This window comes from Astatotilapia calliptera, chromosome 11, assembly GCF_964374335.1.
Source record: "Astatotilapia calliptera chromosome 11, fAstCal68.1, whole genome shotgun sequence".
NCBI classification, from domain to species: Eukaryota; Metazoa; Chordata; class Actinopteri; order Cichliformes; family Cichlidae; genus Astatotilapia; species Astatotilapia calliptera.
In genome coordinates, this window is record NC_137432.1 from 3,444,913 (window position 1) to 3,467,550 (window position 22,638).

General features: G+C 42.6%; 1 protein-coding gene across 5 annotated transcripts in view; it reads right to left on the reverse strand.

Moving 5' to 3' along the window:
* Positions 1 to 22,638, reverse strand: part of cdk14 (cyclin dependent kinase 14) — a 233,986-nt gene that overhangs the window by 85,776 nt on the left and 125,572 nt on the right. For all 5 annotated transcript variants that reach the window (XM_026184457.2, XM_026184458.2, XM_026184459.2 and 2 more), the window contains one exon: positions 17,585 to 17,678. In XM_026184457.2, coding sequence (XP_026040242.1) covers positions 17,585 to 17,678 — 94 coding nt within the window. The remainder of the gene's footprint in view (positions 1 to 17,584; positions 17,679 to 22,638) is intronic.

A 22,638-nucleotide genomic window follows, 5' to 3' on the forward strand; every position in this document is an offset into this window, starting at 1 on the left:
ATACAAGAGGTCAATAGGTCACAGCAGCCAAACAAACAAACAAACAAACCAGCAATTAAAAGGTGGAGAAGGCAAGTTTAAAAAGATATGTTTTAAGCTGTGATTTAAAAGAATGAATAGAATCAGATGCCCGGATGCCAATCGGGAGATTGTTCCACAGCACAGGTGCTAAAACTAGCATGTTAGCTCACAGACTCATCATCAAAGAATTAACTGAGGATGATCAGTTAAATTTGGACTCGCTATATTGAAAGTGACACGTCCAACATCACTGTTGGATCCTTATGAGCATTTCTAAATGCTAACCTTTCATGGTAATACCTCAGAGAGCGTGTCTGCACCTGTCCCTTCCTGCCGCCGCACGTTTGGAACTGCTGCAACGTCTTAAATCTCTGCCTTCAGTAGAGAGTTCATCAAGTGGATTATCTATCGCTAGTACCTCCAAATGCATCTACAGCAAGTGTTATTTTACTGCAGCAGTTGGCTGCGCTGACCACCAGGTTGGAATGACTAAGAAAAACAAAGTTAGCATTTAAAAAAAATCAAGAGGACATGTATTCATTCTCTGGGGACCAGAAACGTCACATGATGTACAAGCTATCACATGTCTACTGATAACTGCTAACAGCTAGTCTAGAATCATTTTAGTGGTGCCAGATACCAATAAAAACGGTGCTGGCATCTCTCAAAGACCCTAGCACCTATACTTAAAAGAAACAATCAAGCCCTGGGTTTTCATCTCTGGTAGTTCTTTATTATTTAATACTGGCAAGCCTTCATTTGAGAAACACTTTTGTACAAGCTCTGTTGAGATGGAAATAAAAGGATGGGCAGAGTTTAATAAGAACCGAACAACAGTTTAGATTTAAGGTACATCCCCTATATTAGAGGGAAACCGTCACCGTGTTGTGGAGGTGGCGTTTATGGCTTTACGCCGAGCAGAGGATATTAATGAAACAGTCTGATAAGCAACATGTAAACATCTTAATTGCAGCAATGCATCACTCTGATTAATGTCCATAATCAGATTATTATGATCATGTAAACGTAGCCAGTGTATTTCAGTAAATAGCGAGTCTTACGCACAAACATAAGCTATCATATTACCCGTGGCTGTCTGAGGGCATATTTCACCAGAAACAACAGCTGTTTCACTCACACTAATGGAAGGCGGCGCACTGGTGTCTTCTGAGAAGCAACACACAAACATTTTTGCACTGAGACATTTACCTCTGCCTGACAGCCTATTTCCTACAGATAGACCTGTCCATATTCATATAGATCTTCCAGCGGACGCAATCTTTTATGACCTGACAGCTAGTTAACCAGCTCCACTGTGCCTCTGCCTCGTCTACCTCAATTTTAATTCTCACACAGACACACTCTGCGTGTGTGTGTCTCTGTGTGTGTGAGACAGCGGTATAGAAAGAGAGAGTCATGCTAATACCTAAAGACAAACACAGACTGCATGACCACAGTTATTCCAACACTAAAGATAGCAGCATGCATCTGAAACAAGCACTTTGGATAAATGAAAGTGTGCGTTTCCGCCTCGCTAAGCCCGACGTGCACAGAGAGCTGTAGGAACGGTGACAAGCACTGGATCCGCATAATGCTGTCAGAGATAATAACACTGCGGGGGTGTGGTATTAGAGGGAAATCAGCCCGTGACAAAAATATGGGTTAGAAAAAAATACGCACAGAAAAGCTATTTTGGGGTTTATTAATAAATCCTTCAGTCACGGGAGGCTCATTACTATTTGGTTATCAGCGAGCACGAGAGGTAACGAAGGAAAGGGTCGCTGTTGCAGGCAGTTTCCCTGTTAGCTGTGCCGCTAACAACATTTGAGAAACACTCCCTTAATTAATCAAAGAACAGGATTTCTAAAAGAAGGTCAAGATCTACAGTGAAAGACAAGTGCTAATTTGCAGCTGTAACTCACACCGCCGTGCTCGTGACAGGACTTAAATCACCACATGGCACATGCATTATTAAGATCACCCGACTACACCTGAACTTTTCCACACACTTCCTGATGGAGGTGAGTGTGAGAATGAAAAAGTCTTTAACCTTCCAGCCAGACGGAAAGATGTGCTCCATGTGCTGCACGCTCTACTCAGGCAGCACGCTCATATGAACCAGAGAAATTCTAGCAGTAGGAATATGTGCGAAGCACGCCGTTTCCTGTTGGGCGCCAAATGAGAGATTCAGACAAGATCTACTCGGCTCTTCTGAGATTCTCTCGAGTGTGAGAAAAAAGTGCCCGTTAATGATGCATTTTAAACATTCGGGTAATTATCACGAGTGGGCTTTTATGTTACTACAGCACATATCAGGATTACTTTTGATGTTAACTTTTAACATCCACTGGGTCATCAGTGAACCACTTAAGGGCAGGACTGTAGGCAGGGATTAGACTGGGATTTGGCAGGTGGAGGATTGGGTGTAGCGGTGCAGTGTCAGGAGAAGAATTACTGAGAAATAAGTCTTATAGTAATTTGTTTTGTGAGTTCCAGTAGATATTTTTACGTAAGTACAGGCTGTTCTACTACCCTGCTATAGACCGCTCAGATTTAGACACATTAATTCAACTATATGACTGATTTCCACCCTGGACAACATGATGCTAATATAAAAGACAGAATTTCCTGAATTAGTATCATCACCTTCTTCACATGTTTTTTCCTGAATTTACCTGCCACATAAAAAAGCCCCAAAAATGCAAACATGCAAACATGCCTGCTCCTGTTCTGTACGGCTCGGTAGACGCCCAAGAACTGCAACGCTACACCTGCACTTTGAATGCATCACAAGAATGACAAGGAAAATGGACGTGTTAAAGGTGTAGTCATGTGACTCATTCCAAATGTATGTATTAACCTGCCTATCAGATTAATCCATCTTCTTCTGCTTATCCGGGGCCGGGTCGCAGAGCAGCAGCCTAAGCAGAGAAGCCCAGACCTCCCTCTCCTCAGCCACCTCCTCCAGCTTGTCCGGGGGAACTCCAAGGCATTCCCAGGCCAGCCGAGAGATATAACCTCTCCAGGGTGTCCTGGGTCTGCCCCGGGGCCTCCTCCTGGTGGGACATGCCAGGAAAACCGCGCCCAGGAGGCATCCTTGTCAGATACCTGAACCACCTCAGCTGGCTCCTTTCGATGTGGAGCAGCAGCAGCTCTACTCTGAGCCCCTCCCGAATGGCCGAAATTCTCACCCTATCTCTAAGGGAGAGGCCAGCCACCCTTCGGAGGAAGCTCATTTCTGCCGCTTGTATCCACAATCTCGTTCTTTCGTCACTACCCACAGCTCGTGGCCATAGGTGAGGGCAGGGACGTAGCTCGATGGGTAAATTGAGAGCTTCGTTTTCACACTCAGCTCTCGTCACCACAACAGAGCGGTACAGCGTCTGCATCACTGCAGCTGCAGCACCAATCTCCTGCTCCCTTCTCCCGTCACTCGTCCCATCAACTGACTCCTATCAGATTAAATTGCTCATAAAATGAAAGCTACTATGTGCAAAATTTTCATGGCTAGATGTCAGCAGATCAACGTCAAACGAGTTCTGTTTCTTACCCCTCCCAATTCACACAATGCTAGCTATAGTCAGCCAAGAGAGATTAAAAAAATGTAATTTAGACTGTGCCCCATAACGGCCAACGGCATGTTTCTAACAATATCTGGCCTGGATCCAGATCCATCCTGGAGCTTTTCCCTGTCTATGAGCGACTGTCAGTCTCAGCTGCCCAGTGAGAAGCTCACACCTTTACTTACGCTGGAGGAGCCTGTAAAGCTTTGTGAAAGAGTCCAATATGAGTCAGTGAGACAAAGAAGGTCACTTCTCATATCACAGCAAAGCCTGTAATAGACACAATGTCCATTTCATGCTTTGCCAAAGCGTGAAAAGGACGTGCATGCAGAAGTTGTTGCACTAATCTGCAGTAACAGCAGAGGAGATTTCTTAATTGCTCAAATTAAATATACTATACTATTAAATCTACTATCTCCCCCTGCTGGTGATGTCATTTCTGAATGCAGTAATGCAGTTTCTGCATACGTGTCCATTTCACGTTTTAGAGAGACAAAGCGTGAAATGGACGTTTAGGCACGTTTAGCTGTGATACTGGTTTGCACTTCTGACTGGTGACAGCGAAGTACTGAGCTGTCAGTAAGCGCTGCTATTTTAGTTGCTGTTGGCTACTGTTAGCCACTGTTAGCTTTTATTAGCTGCTGCTTGCTAGTGGATATAACTTTGTTGGACTTTGAGGCTTATGTGATTTTTAATGTTTATTGTTTATTAGAGAAAAAGTGTTTTTTTCGACAGCTGAGCCTAACATTAGCTGGGATAATAACCAGCTGTTGTTGTTTAGCCTGATGGGTGTCAGCTGTTTGGAGATGAAATGCATGATCAGCTGACAAGAAGCAACTGAGACAATACTGAGAATGAATAAGCATGTTTATGTAAGTTTTCATGTGTTGAGCCCTGACCTCAGCTCAGGAGATGAAGCTTGAGACATTTTATTAAGACACTGTCGTCTCTTTCATTTGCATTTTTGTTTCTTTGGTGAAGGGGACCCCTTCTCAGATGAAAAAAACATAGGTATAAGGCTTCATATGTGGAGTCTGATTCTGTGCAGACATGAATTTAAACGTCCCTCCATGCCATGCAAATGCCTTCAAATTCTCTTCTCCTCTGCCGTTGGCATTCTGCATGGCTGGCTAGAGACGGACCACAAATCCCATTAGTCAGAAAGGAGATCTCTTTCCCAACCAATGTTTTCAAATATGGTGGGGAACATGGCAGCGTCCACGAACCCAAACTACTCGTATGTATTTTTAATAGATTAGTTATACGCTTATGAGAATCAATCATATGAGCATCACTTTGTTGGAATGGAAAACGAGCTTCTAACATGTGATTAGTGCTGTTGAACGGGGTTTTTAACCAGCAGGCTTTTCAGAGATAAGTCATTAAACATACCCCAAAGCCACTGATGTTGAAAATTACCATAGAACCCCATTCCAGCCAAGTCAAGTCATTCCTGTTATCCATCTTTCCATCTAAAGCAAAACCAAATTTGGCTCTTTTTAGACTGAATACTTGTGTTCCTTAACCCCAGATTAATACTAGAGTTCAGACCTCAGCACATCTGGTGAGTGAAAAGCAAGCTTACTGATCTGTCACATTATCAAGGGAAATATTTTTCCTTCTTTAGTGAAATACAAATCTACTCCATCTACGTTATAAATAATCTGCCTTCTTCTTTAACAAATGTTGACGAAGTTTAGCTCAAACTCAAAGATCCTAAAATAACAGCAGCACACATCACTCAACTTTTGCTTTCCCACTCAGAAGCAACTAACCCGCTGATGGTTTGGTTAAGGAGAAAACCCCAGGTCAACCCGTGACATCACGTTGCATTCAGTGTGCCGACTCCACTCCTGGCAGGGTGCCTCTCAAACAGTGATGGAAGCTGACCTTTCTTCTGCCTGTCTTCAAACAACATGGCCTTTAAGATGCTTCTGACTCCGCATAATTCATTGAGGGTGCCCTTCACATGAGTCTCTGAGGCTGTGCGTGAAACTCTGACCTGTCTGACAGGCTGGCAGCGAACGCACAGAGCTGCAGAGCAGAGCCAGCAGGATGGATGGAAATGTCAATGCTGACTCTGACAGGTGAGCTAATGCTGTGATCCACATACTGCCTCGCCAAGCCGCATACCTGCACATTTTCATATTCACCTGTCTTTTACCGCCTGCTGACAGTTGAACACACATGAATCCAAAATAGCAAATGTGATTTGGATAAGAAATGGCGAGCACTCTCTAGCCAGTGGAATATATTCGCTTTGCATTTCAAATGAAGGTTTGTTTAAATAAAACAAAAGACGTTCAGGCTTGTTTTATAGGAACCCCTGTTTAAATATCTATGTGCTTGTTGTCATACTACGTGGTTGAAATGGCTTTTATAAGACTATAGAGCTTGTGGCCCTGACCTTTTGTCCATTACTATGATACTGAAAGGGGAAACACACTGGATTTAGACAGGAAGATGGCGCCAGTGTGTTCGGCAGGCCGTCTCCACTGCTCTCTGCTGCTTCTTACCTTTCTGCTAATATGCTATTCAGGTGGCTCTGCATTGCTAACTTATGACCGGCTTACTCTTAAGTCTCTGGCCACCCTATAGTTACGGGTCATACTTCCATGGATCGGACCCGTGGTGGAATTTAGGAGATACCACTCTGCCGCGGACGGATCACCTCTCAGGAACGTACCGCCGATCTCCGCTTCCTCCGCACAGGAGACGCTACAGGAAAAGGGTAAACGGAGTGGTGTCCGTGTCCGCATTAAGGCTTATCTAAAGGCACGGTATGTGGCTGGCTTCGACGTCGATGTGGATGCTCTCCGCCTTCCCCCGACTTTCTGGGAGCACTTTACCTTTAGATTGTTTAGGCATCGATGGATTCGCCATGCTGAGCTGCAGGCCCGCCCTGCCGCCCCAGTGGTTTACTCGTGTGGAGCAGGGAAATTATTTTACTGCTATTGTTAAATAATTGTCATCATTACCATTGCATTAATAATATAATCTGGAGTTTATATTGCATTCAGGGGTTAAACAGTGTCTCTTTCAGAAAGACTGAGTTGCAGGCTGACAGGAAGTTGTATGCAGAAGTGAAAGCAGGAAGTTATTTTGAGCCGCAGGCTAAGACGAGGCTTTAACAATGTAACAGATAGCTTTAAGAAGGCCTTAAGCAGTTATGACTATTTTATACACAATGCATATCTGTGCTTATTAAAGAGTTGGAGCTCGGTCAATTAATTGGGGGTCGGAAGCTTTGTTCGGCGCGATGTTCGGACAATCTATTGTGCAAGTGACTTGGAGCCATAGAAGGAATTGCAATACATGCTTACAAAACACTTATATATCAGATCATTTTATATTAAGCTTTTAGTAGAGGTTCTTGGTTAAAACATTTATTTAGTAGAAGACATACACATAGTCTCAGTGAGCTTCTGGTCTGGTAAAAGGTCAGAAGTGCAACAGGTGAATTGAGAAAGAGCATTTGAGGACGAGACACAGACAGTAGGTGAAGAGGTGACACAAAGAGCATGTGAGGTCGTGACACACACACACACATAGAGTTAAATTTATTTAGAGGAGAGATTACTCATGTCTGGTTGTAACTGCAAAAGTGTCTCGGTAAAAGAGGAACCGTTCCTTGTTGTCTCGGCAAGAAAGAGGAACAAGACAAGAACTGAAAGGTAGACAGGAAGGGCTAGCCATGAAAATAGAAGATGATCTTCTGGGTTAAAAGTCTGATCTATGTATAAAATGTATCTGTGACGCATGAAGGGGCGTCAGTAAATCAAACCCTGATGCTATAAAATATCTGTTCATGCTTTGATTAAGTCGAGGACTACTTCCTGTCTGTGTACAGAGTTGTCTTCCCACACGTGTGTTCATTAAAATCATTGTTTGACCAAAGATCCTCTGGACCATGGGTGGTTTGTACTCTCCTTCCTCAACTTTGAATCTTAACACTCGCCGGCTCGATGTTGGATTAAGCCTCCTAAAGGCGGCGTGTGCTATGGCAATCTATGCCGCCTGAGACGTGCTTCCGACTGCGACTTCGACTCGGATGGCGGTATTAAATGTTAGGTTGCTGACGAGTAAGACTTATTGTGAGCGATTTTTTTACTGCTACAGGACTGGATTTACTATTCATGACGGAAACTTGGATTCGTCCCGATGAGTCTCACCCAGACCTTCGGGCAGGGGTGGAGGACTGGCAGTGGTCTTTAGGAATAAATTCTGAGTACGGCACATGCCTTCCCCTATGTTCCCTAGCTTTGAAGCTCAGCTGCTGGAACTTGCTGGTCCCCCCTTGACTCTCTGTGTTGTGATTTACTGTCCCCCGAAATATAATAAGACTTTCATTAACGACTTTGGTGACTTTTTAGCATCTCTTTACCTAAATTATGATCGTGTTCTTATCACTGGCGATTTTAACATTCACATTTGTTGTAAAGATGATGTGTTTGCCAAGGATTTTCTAGCCTTAGTTGACTCTTTTAATCTTATCCAGTGGGTTAATGCACCTACCCACCTTAAAGGACATACCCTTGATTTGATTTTTTCTTATGGACTGGACATTTGTATCAGGGACATCAGCAACATTGGAATCTCCGATCATTTCCCAGTCATCTTTGATGCTGAGTTATGCAAATTGGACCAGAGCTTTGAGGGTCCTTGACGTCTTGTGCGCATAATCAATCCTGGGACTGTGGCTGAATTTTCGGCTGCTTTCTCTAAATCTGTTCTCCCTGACATTGATCGTTCTACACCCTCTTCAGTTGATGATTTTGCTAACTCCTTTCTCTCTACCTGCTCCTCTTTACTGGACGTTGTGGCCCCTATGAAAGTAAAATGGCCTAGAAGCTGCTCTCAGCCGTGGCTAAATGACTCTTTACACGCTTTACGACGCGTTTGCCGCCAAGCTGAGAGACGGTGGAAAAAAGATAGGCTCCAGGTGTCTTTTGATACCCTTCGCAGGACCCGCCTGGAGTTTCAGAAATCTGCTAAGTTGGCTAAAGCGGCTTTTCTGTCGGGTGTCATTGCGGATAACAGTCACAACCCACGTATTTTATTTAAGACTTTTAACTCATTGTCCAATCCTTGTCCTGAAACGCCTAGATTGGCTTCCTTAGCCCTTTGTGAAATTTTTTTTAACTCATTTTACAGGCAGAATCTCTAAGAGTCTGACACCCCCCTGTGATGAGTCAGGCCCCAGCTTTACGATGCTCTACTAACCTCAATCAGTTTGATCCAGTTTCGCTCCCTACTCTTAAGGGCATAACTGATCACCTAAAAAACTCAAACGCTGCTCATGACATCCTTCCATCTTGCATTATTAAAGATGGGTTTAACATTATCGGGCCCTGTATTTTATCATTAATTAACCTGTCACTGTTATAAACACACTGTAGTGCAACCTATACTCAAAAAGAGCTCCCTTGATCAGAATGACCTCGCTAACTTTGGACCCATTTCCAAACTCCCGTTTCTGTCTAAAATCCTAGAGAAGATTGTTCATTCCCAACTTCAAACTTATTTGGTTGCAAATAATATCGGGGAAATTTTCAGTCGGGGTTTAAGCCACGCCATAGCATGGAAACTGCATTACTGAGAGTCTTTAATGATCTTCTCTCAATTGCTGACTCAGGGCGCCCTGTGGTGTTCATTTTGCTTGATTTGTCCTCTGCTTTTGATTTGGTGGACCATAATGTCCTTTTAATGAGGCTTGAGGATGTGGTGGGCATCACGGGCAGTGCCCTTAGCTGGTTTAAATCCTCTCTCTCAGAAAGGTCCTTTTCTGTCACCATGGGTACCTACGCCTCCTCCATTGCCCCTGTCACCTCTGGTGTCCCCCAGGGGTCTGTGCTGGGTCCCATGCTGTTCTCTTTATACTTGTTACCCTTGGGCCGAATCTTTGATAAATACAACTTTTCTTTTCACTTTTATGCGGATGACATTCAAATCTATTTTGAACTAGCTGAGGATGTCACGTCGTCGTTGCAACACTTCTTTGATTGTATGGATGAAGTTAAAATCTGGCTACTGAGCAATTCTCTCATTTTAAATGATAAGAAGACAGAAACTGTAATCTTTGATACTCCCTCCTCTCGGGCTGAACTAATTGGTATTTTTGGGCCCTTTGCTGACTCCCTTTCTGACACTGTGAGGAACCTGGGTGTTGTCTTGGACAGTTCCTTCAAGTTGGACAAACATGTGTCCTCCGTAGTTAAATCGAGTTTCAATCAACTACGTCTAATCTCTAAGGCCAAGCCCTACTTACCACATAAAGACCTGGAGAAACTTATCCATGCCTTTGTTACATCAAGATTAGATTACTGTAATTCCCTTCATACTGGTCTCCATTCTGCCCTTGTTCACAAACTGCAGCTCGTTCAAAATGCGGCTGCGCGTCTCTTAACTGGAACTGGCAGGTTTGAGTCTATTACTCCAGTTCTTTCCGACCTGCACTGGCTCCCTATTAAATTTCATATTGATTTTAAAATCTTATTGCTCACTTTTAAAATCATAAATAACACCGCGCCCAGCTATCTTATGGATCTCCTCAGCTGTTATACCCCTGGGACAGCGCTTAGATCAGGCCAAATGCTCCTGGTGCGACCTAGATCTCGGCTCAAGACCAGACGTGACCGCGCATTCGCCGCTGTCGCACCTTACCTCTGGAATAACCTCCCTCTAGCTATTCGGGCGTCTGATTCAATTCAATCTTTTAAATCTCGATTAAAAACTTTCCCGCCTCCTAGAGCTCGCATTTTTAGTGTACTGTAAGTTATCTTTTTCACTTTATTAATGTTTATAATGTTTTAACCTTCAGCCTTTCAAGTTGTGCCTACTACGCCTGGTGTATTATTGGTTAGCTATGTCACCCGCCTGTTAGTATATTTTATTTGTATTTTGTGTTTTGTATTTGTATTTATTATTGCTCTTAACTCGTTCTGTGAAGCACTTTGGCACACCTGTGGGTTTTTTTAATGTGCTATATAAATAAAATTGTATTGTATTGTATTAATGATAACATCAATACTAAAGTGACTGTGGAAGAAAAAAGAGCTACAGGAAAAGTAATCCTGGTGGTGACAACTGTTTGCAGTACTGCATAAATGTTAAGGCAAATGCCACAAAACCATTAAGTGTAAGATGACAGTTAAAAAACTGAACAAACAGCTGAAATAGTTATAAACTGCTGAAATTGTCTGACAAAAGTAACAAATAATAACTTTTAAAAAACTTGTAATGGATACAAACCATAGATAATTGTGCGATAATTGCAGCTGAAGATCTAGAGCAGTGTTTCCCAATCTTTTGGAGCTACAGCACATATTTCCCATCAGAAAAATCACACGGCACACCACCAAACAAAAAAGGTGCAGCAGAATTGGCTCGGTTTGTCCCCAGTGTACCTTATTTGCTTTATCTGACCATTATTCATGCTCAGGCCTTCATCTGGGTTGGAATTTTCTCCAGGACCAGGTCAGACTGACTACTTTTTCTTGTCAAACATCCATTATGTAATTTTTTTCTTTGTCTTTTTCTGTTTTATCGGCAGTGGGCAACCAATTGAATTAAAGCAGGTAGTTGTACTGCCCTCTAGTGGAAGAGAATGTACTTGTTCTGCCCGTTACTCACGCCGGTGGCTTGGAGTACTAATCAGGTGGAACCAGATAATCTTCCACGGCACACCTTTGTGCGGCGCACAGGTGTGTCACTAAAGTTTAACATGCATTAGCATTGCAGCATCCAATTCCTGTCACGCCACTGGGAAAAAGTGTTAAATGATTTCAAATATTTTAAACAGGATCCAGTTTAAAACAGACTGCAATGAATTAATTTAATATCATTGTAAGCACAAATACTTAATTACTGTACTCAAGTAGAATTTACTGATATCTATACTTTACTTTTTTCTGACAACTTTTTACTTCCTATAATTTAACACAAGTATCTGTACTTTCTACTCCTTACATTGTCAAAACAGGCATTGCACATGAGTTGTGGTCACAGTATAAAACAATAAATATCAATAAACACACAGCCTGTTTGTGTGCAGTTTGTCGCACAGTGTGTCTGCTAGCAGTCTAGTTGCTGCGTTTCGCAGGGACAGCAAAGAGTGAGCGCGAACTAGTCAGAGATGGAGAAAGATGGCAGACAGCATGTATTATTATTATATATTATTATTATTATGTATTAGAGACAATTTAGTGGAGCTCTCAGAACAAAGTGTTGAGTTGTGATTCTTCTCCCCATGCTGAGCGGCTGACACTGATCTTCAGTTTCCCACCTGCTGAAACTCATTTTAGCCCCTGACTCGAATCATGTTCAGTGTGGGCGCACATCCTCTACAGCGTTATCAAAGAAAGCTACGCTAATGTCTTTCACTGCTTTTGTCGTACATAACAAATTGAAGCTGAGTGGATGCTGGGAGCTGGAAAAACATTTCTATTCACACGTACTAACATTACTTTATTAAACAGCACATGGGTCTGTTCTGGTAGAAATGTCCTCAAAAGAGCTGCTTGCTACCTTCTTACTTTCAGTACATTTTAGTGTTCTTCTGCATTTTTGTTTGAGTAAAATAGTTACTCTTTCTTTTAATAGTAATAGAGTATTTTAAACACAAATATCTGTGATTCTACTTAATGTTTGCACTTAAATCAACAACAACAACAGATACTTAAATCAGTAAGCAATGCCAGTACGGTCTTAATAGTAATAGTAATTAAGTCTCTAGAACAAAACTGTGTGAAAAAAACATTTTAACAACAGTTTGAAGTCCTTTTTGTCTAAATGATAATCACATGATCGCCCCATCTGTGCTGTGTATCGCATCGTTTGCACATAACACTAACCAGGACGTGGGACTCTGTCCTCGAGGACAGACAAAGATCTACAGAGAAGAACTGATAAACTTTCTCTCTCTCTCCATTTGTTCAATTACTGCTGCCCCACAGCTTTTAAGGCTCGGTGCTACTGGACAGAACAGCAGGTACACTTTCAGATGACAGTGACAGCCTGAGCCATAGAACTACCACCTGCGCTGTTACAGGTGACCTTTTTACTGGATAGCTTGTGTTTTGGGTTTATCTCTTTTATGTACACATGCAACCGTGTCGGCTCACATAAGTTACTTGGTGGATTTCCATGATGGTGGCAGAAACTAAAGGAAACAAAGAATGACCAGAGTGGAAAGTCTCTGTAGGGAAGCAACGAGCAGCTGAGCCTCATCATCAGTGTGGCCAGCAGCGATCCCACTGTTGGGCCTCTTTGAGTCTGAGAGACGAGCGGGGATCACTGAGGGCCGGCACCTCTTACAGAAGCCCCACTGATCCCTTCTAGCATAAAAGACAATCAATAAGACGTGTTTTTCTTCATCTTGTTCTTCTGTTTGCGTTTTAAGAAACCCCCCTGCCTGCAGGGCTTTGTTCACCTTTCCTCATCCCTTCATCCCAAAGCCATTCGTTCTCAGATGTGCATCTTTAGCCTTTCCCGGTTAAATCTGTTCCATACTCTCATCTCAATCATTTTATACATTAATTATTCAGGCCCTTTCAGCCTATGAATATGAATCCATTATGTCTGCCCTGCTACACTCTGCTTCAATTAAGAGACTGGGGATGAAATTATATGGAGGGATCACCAGATTAAAGGATTCATGAGACTTCACATCACTTTAAAATATTTATGCCAGCCATCCAATTGATAGATAATCATAGATGTAATTACTTACAGCTATATGATTATATATGTGTCAAACATCATATAGGATGTTTACAAAACAAGGTTCATATTGACAACCATGTTTGTCAATCGTTGTCTCATATTGTCTCACTCATGTGACTGAATGCAACTGGAACATGGAACCACTCAAATCAGTGGCTATGGAAGAGCCAGCCATAAGAAATTAGCCAGTGACTGGCAGGTGCACTCTACAGTCTGTCTGCCATGATTGTCTTCCCGTGGACGCTACTGCTGGAACAGCCCGTTCTCACTCCTGAGGCGTAACATCCTGACGATTTGTCACGTCCTGTGGCAAAAGGAACGTGAAAGGCGACCTTTGGCATTCTTAAGCTGCGTGCCGGGTTGTGGGTGAAATACAGTAGCACAAATACACTGGTACAAACAAGAGGCCACACATTACTCCAGTTTTGGCTTCTCTTCAGTGGTTGCCAGTAAATTTTAGGGTTCATTTTAAAATTTTAGTTGTAACTTTTAGAGCTCTGCACGGTGAAGCTCCCCAGTATATGTCTGACCTGTTGAAACCTCATGCTTCATCCCGAGCACTTAGGTCGTCAGGTCAGAGGTTACTGTTGGTCCCACGTGGGGATCGGGCTTTTCAGGCCCCTAGGCCGTGGAACTCCCTGCTGTTGTCTTTACTCCATTGACTGCTTTAAAAAGCAGCTGAAGACATTTTTATACAAATGAACTTTTAATCATATTTTTACTGTTTCATATTATTTTATTTGTATTTCTGGTTTTATTGTGAAGCACTTGTGCTATATAAATAAATTTTTATTTACTTCAGAATGACGGTCCCGCAGTAAAACACGTTCCAGCCATGTATTCCAGGCCATATTTTTCAGTGGTGCGACTAAAAAAAAATATTTGGTTGCACCTGTGCGACCAACTGTTCGGGTAGCGGAAAAAAAAAATCTGCAACCTTCCCTGTGGTCAACAACAGACACACATTATGCCCCTATCGTGGACTAAACCAATCAGAGATAGTCAGGGGCGGGACCTCTCTGATTGGCCGTGGTCCAGTTGAAAGTGCAGGTGGAAGTGGGAGGTGAGTAGCTTGAATAAAGCGATATCAATTCATTAAACCCTGAATCGACTTTTAAACATAACTGTGTTTTGCCAGAAACGCCAGATTCTCAGATTAAAGCTCACAAAACCATTTCAACAACAACCAAACAGCAGATGAGAGCAGGTACACGGACTCCACACAGAGACGTAAACACAGAGGACCGACGCTTCGTCTTTCTCGGCTTCCTCACCCGACGGCCCGCAGACGGACACGCTGTCGGAGCTCAGCGATCCTGATGCGTCCGGTCCGCGCTGTGATTACGTCTTTTTGCGCTGATTCTGAGCTGCAGGTTTTGTCTCTCCAACCAAAATCCACCGAGCCAGCAGCAAAAGAAGCAGCAAACTGCGCTTCACATCTGATCAATGTCGTCATGAATTTTGCTGTTTTGCTTCCACGACTATTAAAATCACACTTCATGCACAGCTAGCTCTCTCTCTCTCTCTCTGTACTTCAAGAACAGTTTCCGTCTCCAATCTCTGTTTTCTGTATTATTCATTCGCTCATTACCCACCAGTCTACCGTTGTTTACAGCGCTGCGGCTGCTGTCTTTTTCTTTTCTTTTTCACTTAAATGACCTCGGACAAGAAAGCCTATTTTTTCTGTTGTTCAATACTGAAGAAATTTAAACTTTATATGCAGAACATTGTAGAATATTTTTAAGGTTATCTGCTATAAAAAGCCAGACCAGGAAAATCTCCTTCATGTTTTTCTGTTTTATTCTCAGTTACTTTCACACAAAGGCATCTGCTGTGATGTTCACAATTCTGATGAAGTCAGTGCTGATAAATGATCAGAGTTATAATATTTCTGACTGTCTGAGGCTAAGTTGAATCGAATTGGGACTTTGAAAACCGGAATCGAATGGATTGTAGAAATCAGTGATGATACGCAGCCCTGGTGAGCAGCCTAGGCACGACAGACGTGGATGTAGCTGTAATAGGAAAAGAACTATTGCTAACTTTTCTGTTAAGGCCTGATCCTTCTGAAATTCATAGCCAGTGCTATGACACGGTGTCATCAATCTTTGAATGCTGAAAAAGCACAGTGTATCCAGAAAAACACTTTATATTATATCAATTATTAGAAAATTTGTGTGCGCCTAACTTTTGTGCCGGTACGCCCATGGCAAAAAGTTAGTCTAGAGCCCTGCCTAACCATAACCTTATGCCTAACCTTAACCAGCACTTTAATGACGTGAAACAGTGTTTTACAAAAACATTTGAGGAAGATGAATGAACATGTGTGGATTGATTCCAAACAGTTCTCATGTTTCCTCATTTTTCCGATCTCGTCATTTAGGAACGTGTTGGGCGCCTGGAAGCATGACATGTTGACGATTTGTCACCTAGTGTAAAATATTACGCCTCGGGAGTGTGTTGGCTGGAAATATTACATATACACAAATCTGTTCTCAAACCTGTCAAATGTAGGCAGGCAGGACGCGTCCACATCAGCATCAGCGCTGGTAGATGCAACTCTTGCAGCCCGGTCGTTTGAAACTGGGCCACAAGAGTTGAGGCCCGGGTGTGAAATTGATGGTTTTCAGGGTTTTTTATCTTTTTTTTTAATATTGTTATTTTTTTTATCGTTTTTATCGTTAACTCGCTTTCCCTGCGTTCTGCGTGCTATCCAGCTGGAGGAAGTCCAGTTTAAAATGCACCCTAGCCATAGATGGACACACCTGGTCAGCACTGTGGGTCGTGCAAAGTTCTATGAGACAATATTTCAGTATTACTGTAACTTTAAACCAGTACTCAGTGTTTAGAAAGCAAAGAATGGTCCATTTATTCATGCAATTAGCTAATCATGGCGTGAAAATGCTTGCAGATACAGGCTACTTATTGCCAGTAACAGAAATGTGACGCTACAGTGGGCACAGACTCGCCACTACCAAATGAAAGGTGTAGTTTGGTCTGATGAGTCTACATTTCTGCTGAAGCAGCAGATGGTAGACTCACAATTTGGCGCCAAAAGCATGAATCCAAGGGGCCAACGTGTCTTCGTCAACAGTCCAAGCCTCTCCTGGCGGTGTAATGGTGTGGGAAATGTTTGCTTGGCACACTGGTGGGCCATTAATAGCAGAAACCAAGGTGTGAGCAACACTACGGACTGTGTGTAGCTGTCTGTGGACGTGGTTTAGCATCTTTTAATGCTGCCTTTCAGCAGGATAACACATCGTGTCACAAAGCAAAAGTTATCTGCTCTCACTGTCTCCTCTGTCACCATTATGGACCCAGCACAGCGCCTCTGACATGCACTAGAATAAGAGAGCACTAGCATGACTGTGGCTCTACAGGAACAGTGTAATCATGTCAGCATGAAGCAGAATCTGAAAAGAAGACGCCAACATTTTCTAAATGTGAGGGTCTGTTGACACAGGGCTGCATGGTCTGTTAAGGCTGCTGCAACTACAGCAGCACTGCACCATGTATGATATCCATGTATGATACTGGAGACCTGACAGACTGTTCACTTTCAGCCATGCATGTGTGTGTTGTCACTTTGTATACATAGATTACACAGTTTGTCTGAATAAGTGTAACGCCGGAGAAAGTGCTGAAAAGGACAGAAGCACACTGTTTCTGTCCCGTGAGGCCACAGCTCTGGTCATTCATGTTTGTCAGAAGCTGTTTCTTGTCCTGCTCCCAGGCTCAGTATTCCTCAGTTTATAATAAACTGCAGTGAAAGCCCGTGCATGTTGATTGGTACAAAAAAAGAGATTCTTAGAACCCAAGAACCCCATCTGTCACTAACACAGCTGAGGACCCTCAAATCAACTTAAATGGACAAAACATACGTAGCAACTTTCCTTTCTATAACACACATCAGTCCTTTAGTCCAAAAATGAACCTTTCAGCAACGCGTACACCAACATATATACAGGGGGAAAAGACACCAAAGCCCCATCTAGCTTATCAAGCATGGTGGAGGAGTCATCATTGTTTGGGGTCACTTTGCTAACTCAGGCTTACAGTTATTGAGTAACCAACTAGTTCACTCACGAGTTCATACAAAATAATAATAATTTATTATATATGTTAAGGGCTATGATCCATGCAGTGACTGCAAAAAAAGTGCATCCACAGTAGATCGGATGAAAATCAAAGATTGGTCGTGTCACGGTTCTGACCGTAGCCCTGAGCTGCAGTGGCCTGAGAAGAGCTATTCCAAATTCACTTTAGCAGTCACTCACCAGGAATATCCTCTCCAGCTGGTCTTGGATGTCCTTCATCCCAGGAAATGCAGCCACTCCTTGGATCATCTCAATGAAAATGCAGCCCACTCCCCTGGAGGAGAAAATAACACTAATTATAAATCCTGTATTTCTTCTCAATGTCCTTAAGCCTTTCACAGGTGCCGCCTAAAATAAAAACACATTGGAATAAAGCATCACTGGAAAATGTTGTATTTGACCGGTTCGTCCTTTGTTCACATCTAATTACAGTCTGCAAAACACTAACTGTTTAATCACCCCAACAAGCCTCACAGTGAAAGTCATTCTGAGGCTGTATTGATTTCTTTTCTTCCAGAGGGCTGTTAGACTGTGAATGTAGGTTGGAAATCTTAAAATATCAAGACCACTTCAGTATGGAGGGAGAACGGCCAAGGTGCGTGTGTGTGAGTGTGTGTGTGTGAGTGTGTGTGAGTGTGTGAGTGTGTGTGAGAGTGTGTGTGTCTGTGCTGTCGATGCTCATTTGTCAAAGAGCTATTTTTCTGACAGATTCGCTTCGTGGCTCAGTGCACACTCCTTCTCAATGCAAGGAGAGAGAGAGAGAGATTACCTGAAATTCATCCCTCAAAAACTTCTCCATTCCTTCCATTTTACGGAATGAAAATGCTTCATCTCCATGACAGAGCTATAACCTCAGCATCCAGTATTTCTGCTGGAGCGTAGAGAACTATTCTGCTGCCTGAGGTGCATATGTGATACGGGCAAAGGTCAGCTTAAAGAAAAAAGAATAACACAAAACAATTTTCATCTGTGTAGTTATACTTTCCTCTCAGGTTGATTCATTCCTGTCATTTTGTCTGAAATTGGATGATGTTGTCAACAAAGGCCTGACAGGTTATTAGCTCTAAAGTTCTGGCAAAGTTACTGACCCTCCAGCTAGAAATGATGTCTCCATTCTTCACACAGGTAACAGGAAATAGGCTGCTAAGGAAAATGTGATTCGATCACGTTATTTATTGGTTTTATTGAGGAAACGCTGTCAAGGTACAAAAATGCTAATAATGAATGCATACAAGTCAAGAACAACAACACTGAGCCCTGTGAGTATCAGGACCTTCATCAGGGATAGTCTTTAAGGATATACATAAAACCTGTTGTGACAATATCAGCTTTGTGCACTTTGCTAAATAATGCCCACTATTAGAAACTGAAGCCCACTCTTACCAGTTCTCAATGTAAACCTGCATAATGTTTCCTTTAGCCTTCTAAATCAGGTTTGTGTCTGTCACGCCATCAGGAGTTTGTAATATTTTTCACCCTGGAGCTGGAAGACCAGTAACGTATTTCTCAACCATAAGGTGCACCAGATTTTAAGGCGCATTAAGGTAAACAAAACAGTCAGATAAGTCACATTTTACTCAACTCATTCTTCTTGCTTCCTCCACTTCTGTACCGTTGATTCATTAATGCTGTATTCTATCACAGCTGCTCTATTCCCATGTTGTTGCAGTATATTAATGACTAACCTCGTATTGTGGATGGATTATCTCAGTTGTTCTCCTGACTGAAGTTTGGTCCGTTAACAGCATCCTCCATGCGATTGCATTTGTCTCTAACCATCGGGAACCCTCACGTTAACTTTTATTGAGTGGAAAAAACTCAGCTTTCATCCTCCAGCTTCACTGTTTATGTTATGCTAACATAGCTGTGTAGCTAGTGACCACGTAGCACATCCTTATATAGCAGCTAGCCCAACTTCAGTAACCCTACAAATGTCACTGCTGTTTAGTTTTCTGTCTTCATTTATGTTGGAAGTGATAGCAGAGCTGTACGTTTTCAGAGGTCTCTCAGTCAGAACATGCTATAGCTGTGTCCCAAAACGTCGGCTGCATCCTCCGGAGGCCGCATTTGAAGGCCGATTACGTCACAGCCAGGCGACAAAGGCTGTTCCAATGCATCGACTCCTTCAAATGCGGCCGACAAATGCGTCCTTCATTTCCCCGAATTTGAAGGATGGCTCGGGTGTGTCCTTCTTGGCACACCATATCCCAGAATTCATAGCGCAGCCCAGTTTCCAACAATGGAGGCCGCTACTAAGTTTTAATATTACTCTTATTAATCTTCCTGGGTCACAAAATAAACTTTTAACATATTTTCAGGCGAGAAAGTAGCTGCGTAAACTTCAAATATCTGCTTGGTTATCAAGACATCGTATATTTGCAAAAGTGCGCTGACGTTTTGGAGACGTCTGTTATCCACCAGCTCGATAGCTAGCTGGGGGGTACAACGGTCACTCGACCCGGCGAGAGCAGCAGACTCCCGGCTTCATCGTTTTCAGACCCCCGCAACTCCACCGAGACAGCGGTGATGCTAATCTGAAGGCTAGACCGTCCCATTTCACAGCCTCGCAGTAGACTGTGAAGGCTGAGTCCTCCGAAGGATGCAGCCTACGTTTTGGGACACAGCTTAGATCATGCTTAGGTGGAAACCAGCGAGCTAACTCCCTGCTAACTTCTAACTCCGTTCAATTTAATAAATTCTGTTTTCATGGATGCCTGGATGTTAAACTTCATAGTTACACTCGATAAAGCAGCAACGTTGATAATTTTATTAAAGATTAAAGAATTTAAACAGTTTTTATCTCTCAGTGATGGCGCAGTGTTCGTTTGACTTTGGGACCTGAGCCGACGGAGTTTAGGACCCAGATTACTCCGCGAGGCTCCATAATGCTCCGATAATCCATCAAGCGGTGCGGCTTCATAGTTTACCAAAGTCGTACCAAAACATTTTTGACAGATTTTTGAGCACCATGTACCACATAAAATCGGTTCGAGGTCAGTAAGCACAACCAGAATTCATGCATAAGGCGCACTGCCGATTTTTGAGAAGATTAAAGGATTTTAAGTGCACCTTATAGTGCGGAAGATACGGTACAGTCATTTCCTTTCACAGTTTTTTATGTAGAACAAGTGGTGCAGGCATGCAACTGACTCTTTATACAAAGTGTAACACTGCCTTTATGCTATAAATATCTACATAAGGTAAGATACACTTTTATTAGTCCCACAGGTGGGAAATGTGCTTGGTCACAGCAGAAAGTGGACAGTACAAATTAAGAGCAGCAAAAATGAAGAAAAATACATACATGCGTTTACACGTATGTGTATGTCGAAACACGGCGCCTCCCTCTTCTTGATTCTGTTTCCGTATTTATTTTCGTCTGACTATGAGTCTGCAGTGTGGTGTTTTATCACTGCTGTTACTGTAATTAGACAGTGTTAGAGGTGCTGTGACTGGAGCTGTAGTTAAATCAGTCACTGGAGTGGACTGCACCCTTTGAGTTATAGTACACAGTGAATTAGCCTCAGTAAATATTGGGCTCTTTATTCAAAGACAGTAAATCAACAGATATGCCTGAGAGGTGATTCATGATGTGACGGGAAAGCAGACAAACAAATACGTCAAGCGTCGCACTGCAAGACACATTTCCACAGCCTGGATTTTGGGTTGGATGGACTTCATTGATCCTGAGGTAGAATTTCATTTCATTTCAAGTACATTCATGACAAACATTAGCTGGTTTAGATTTAAAACAACAGCTAGGCTTCTGTAATATATTTCAATATTCAATAGTACACACTCACACACCCACACTCATATATATTAGCTATGTCACTAAATATAAATTAGAACAAATCGTCATCTTTAACTGCGATGGTTCTGGTATGATATAAAGGGGGCGCCCTCAGAGTGAAATGAATAACGGTGACTGAGCTCGTTCAATTCGGCCCTCGCCTGTTTTTGTGATTTTAAATAGACATTTTCAGGAGTAACTTGTCATTGGTAACGGCCCATAACCTTGAAGAACTGTCTCTGGCTGACCAGTTTTCATATGCAGTCAGTGTTGACATCAAAATTATTATTTTTTTCATCCACCATCATGTGCAAGTCCTTCAAATGGCCTGTGGGCACAGCTATTTCTTTGATTAAAGTAGGTGCTGTAATAGGAGAGTTTCAGTAAAAGTGAAAAGAAATCTTTTTGTCACAGAGTCAGTGAGGCACAAGTACAAGTCCTCGCACAGTCTCCTCCTTCAGGCCCACCTCATGGCCCTGAAGGAGGCCCACAGCCACCTGCTGAGATGCAAACCTGGCTATGAACCCTGGATCATAAAATATAGAGCCAAAGCCCAACGTGTGTTAGAATGTGGGGCTACATACAGCTCATGAGAAATCAACAAAGCTAAGCACAGCCTTATTATCCTCTAGGTCGGGTAACATCGAGGTGACAGGAAGGGCCAGGAAGCTCACTATGCAGCCTACTCACATGCTGCAGCATGCCTGTAAAGTTACTGAAAGTAAATGTCTTTTAATAATATACACCCTGTTTATATCCTGATACAAGCAAAAAATGATTTAATGTAAAAGGTTGTGTGAGAAGTTTCTTTTTTATTTTTAACAAAAGCCAAAGATCTCTGATCACGCTGTTTACCTGTACTGTGCTGCTAAGCCTTCTGGCATGAAACTGCACAGAAAAAAGTCACCTCTAACAGATCCATCACTCTGACATTTGTCTCGAACAAACATACTGTGCTGCACTTGCATCCTGCTTTTAAGTTCAGAGACTTTCTGAAGCCTCTGTTCTCTGTCTAACACTCAAAATTCTCTCTCTCTGGACACTTGGTACAAGCACGGGCCAGTCACACATTCATTTGTTTGTGTTGCACTTTGTTAGCTAGCAGGTGCTGTGGAAATGCAACTGGCTCTTTGGCTTGACATGTGCACAGGGTGCACGTCTCTATCCACAACTACATCTACAAGTTTATTAAGGCCATAAAGTATTTTGCAGCCTGAGTGGAAATTGTGAAAGCAAGTTGCAATTAAGCATGCTCCTTTGCATCATAGCCTCAAACTCTTTCACAGCTAATTAGGAAAGCACAGGGGACTACAATCATTTAACACACTGGGAACTGGAGCCTTGGCCAAACACATGTCACTGCAAACGATGATGAGCTTACTTATCAAGAAGACTCTGTATCTGAAATGTTCAGGTGGAAACATTGGAAACATTCCAGGAT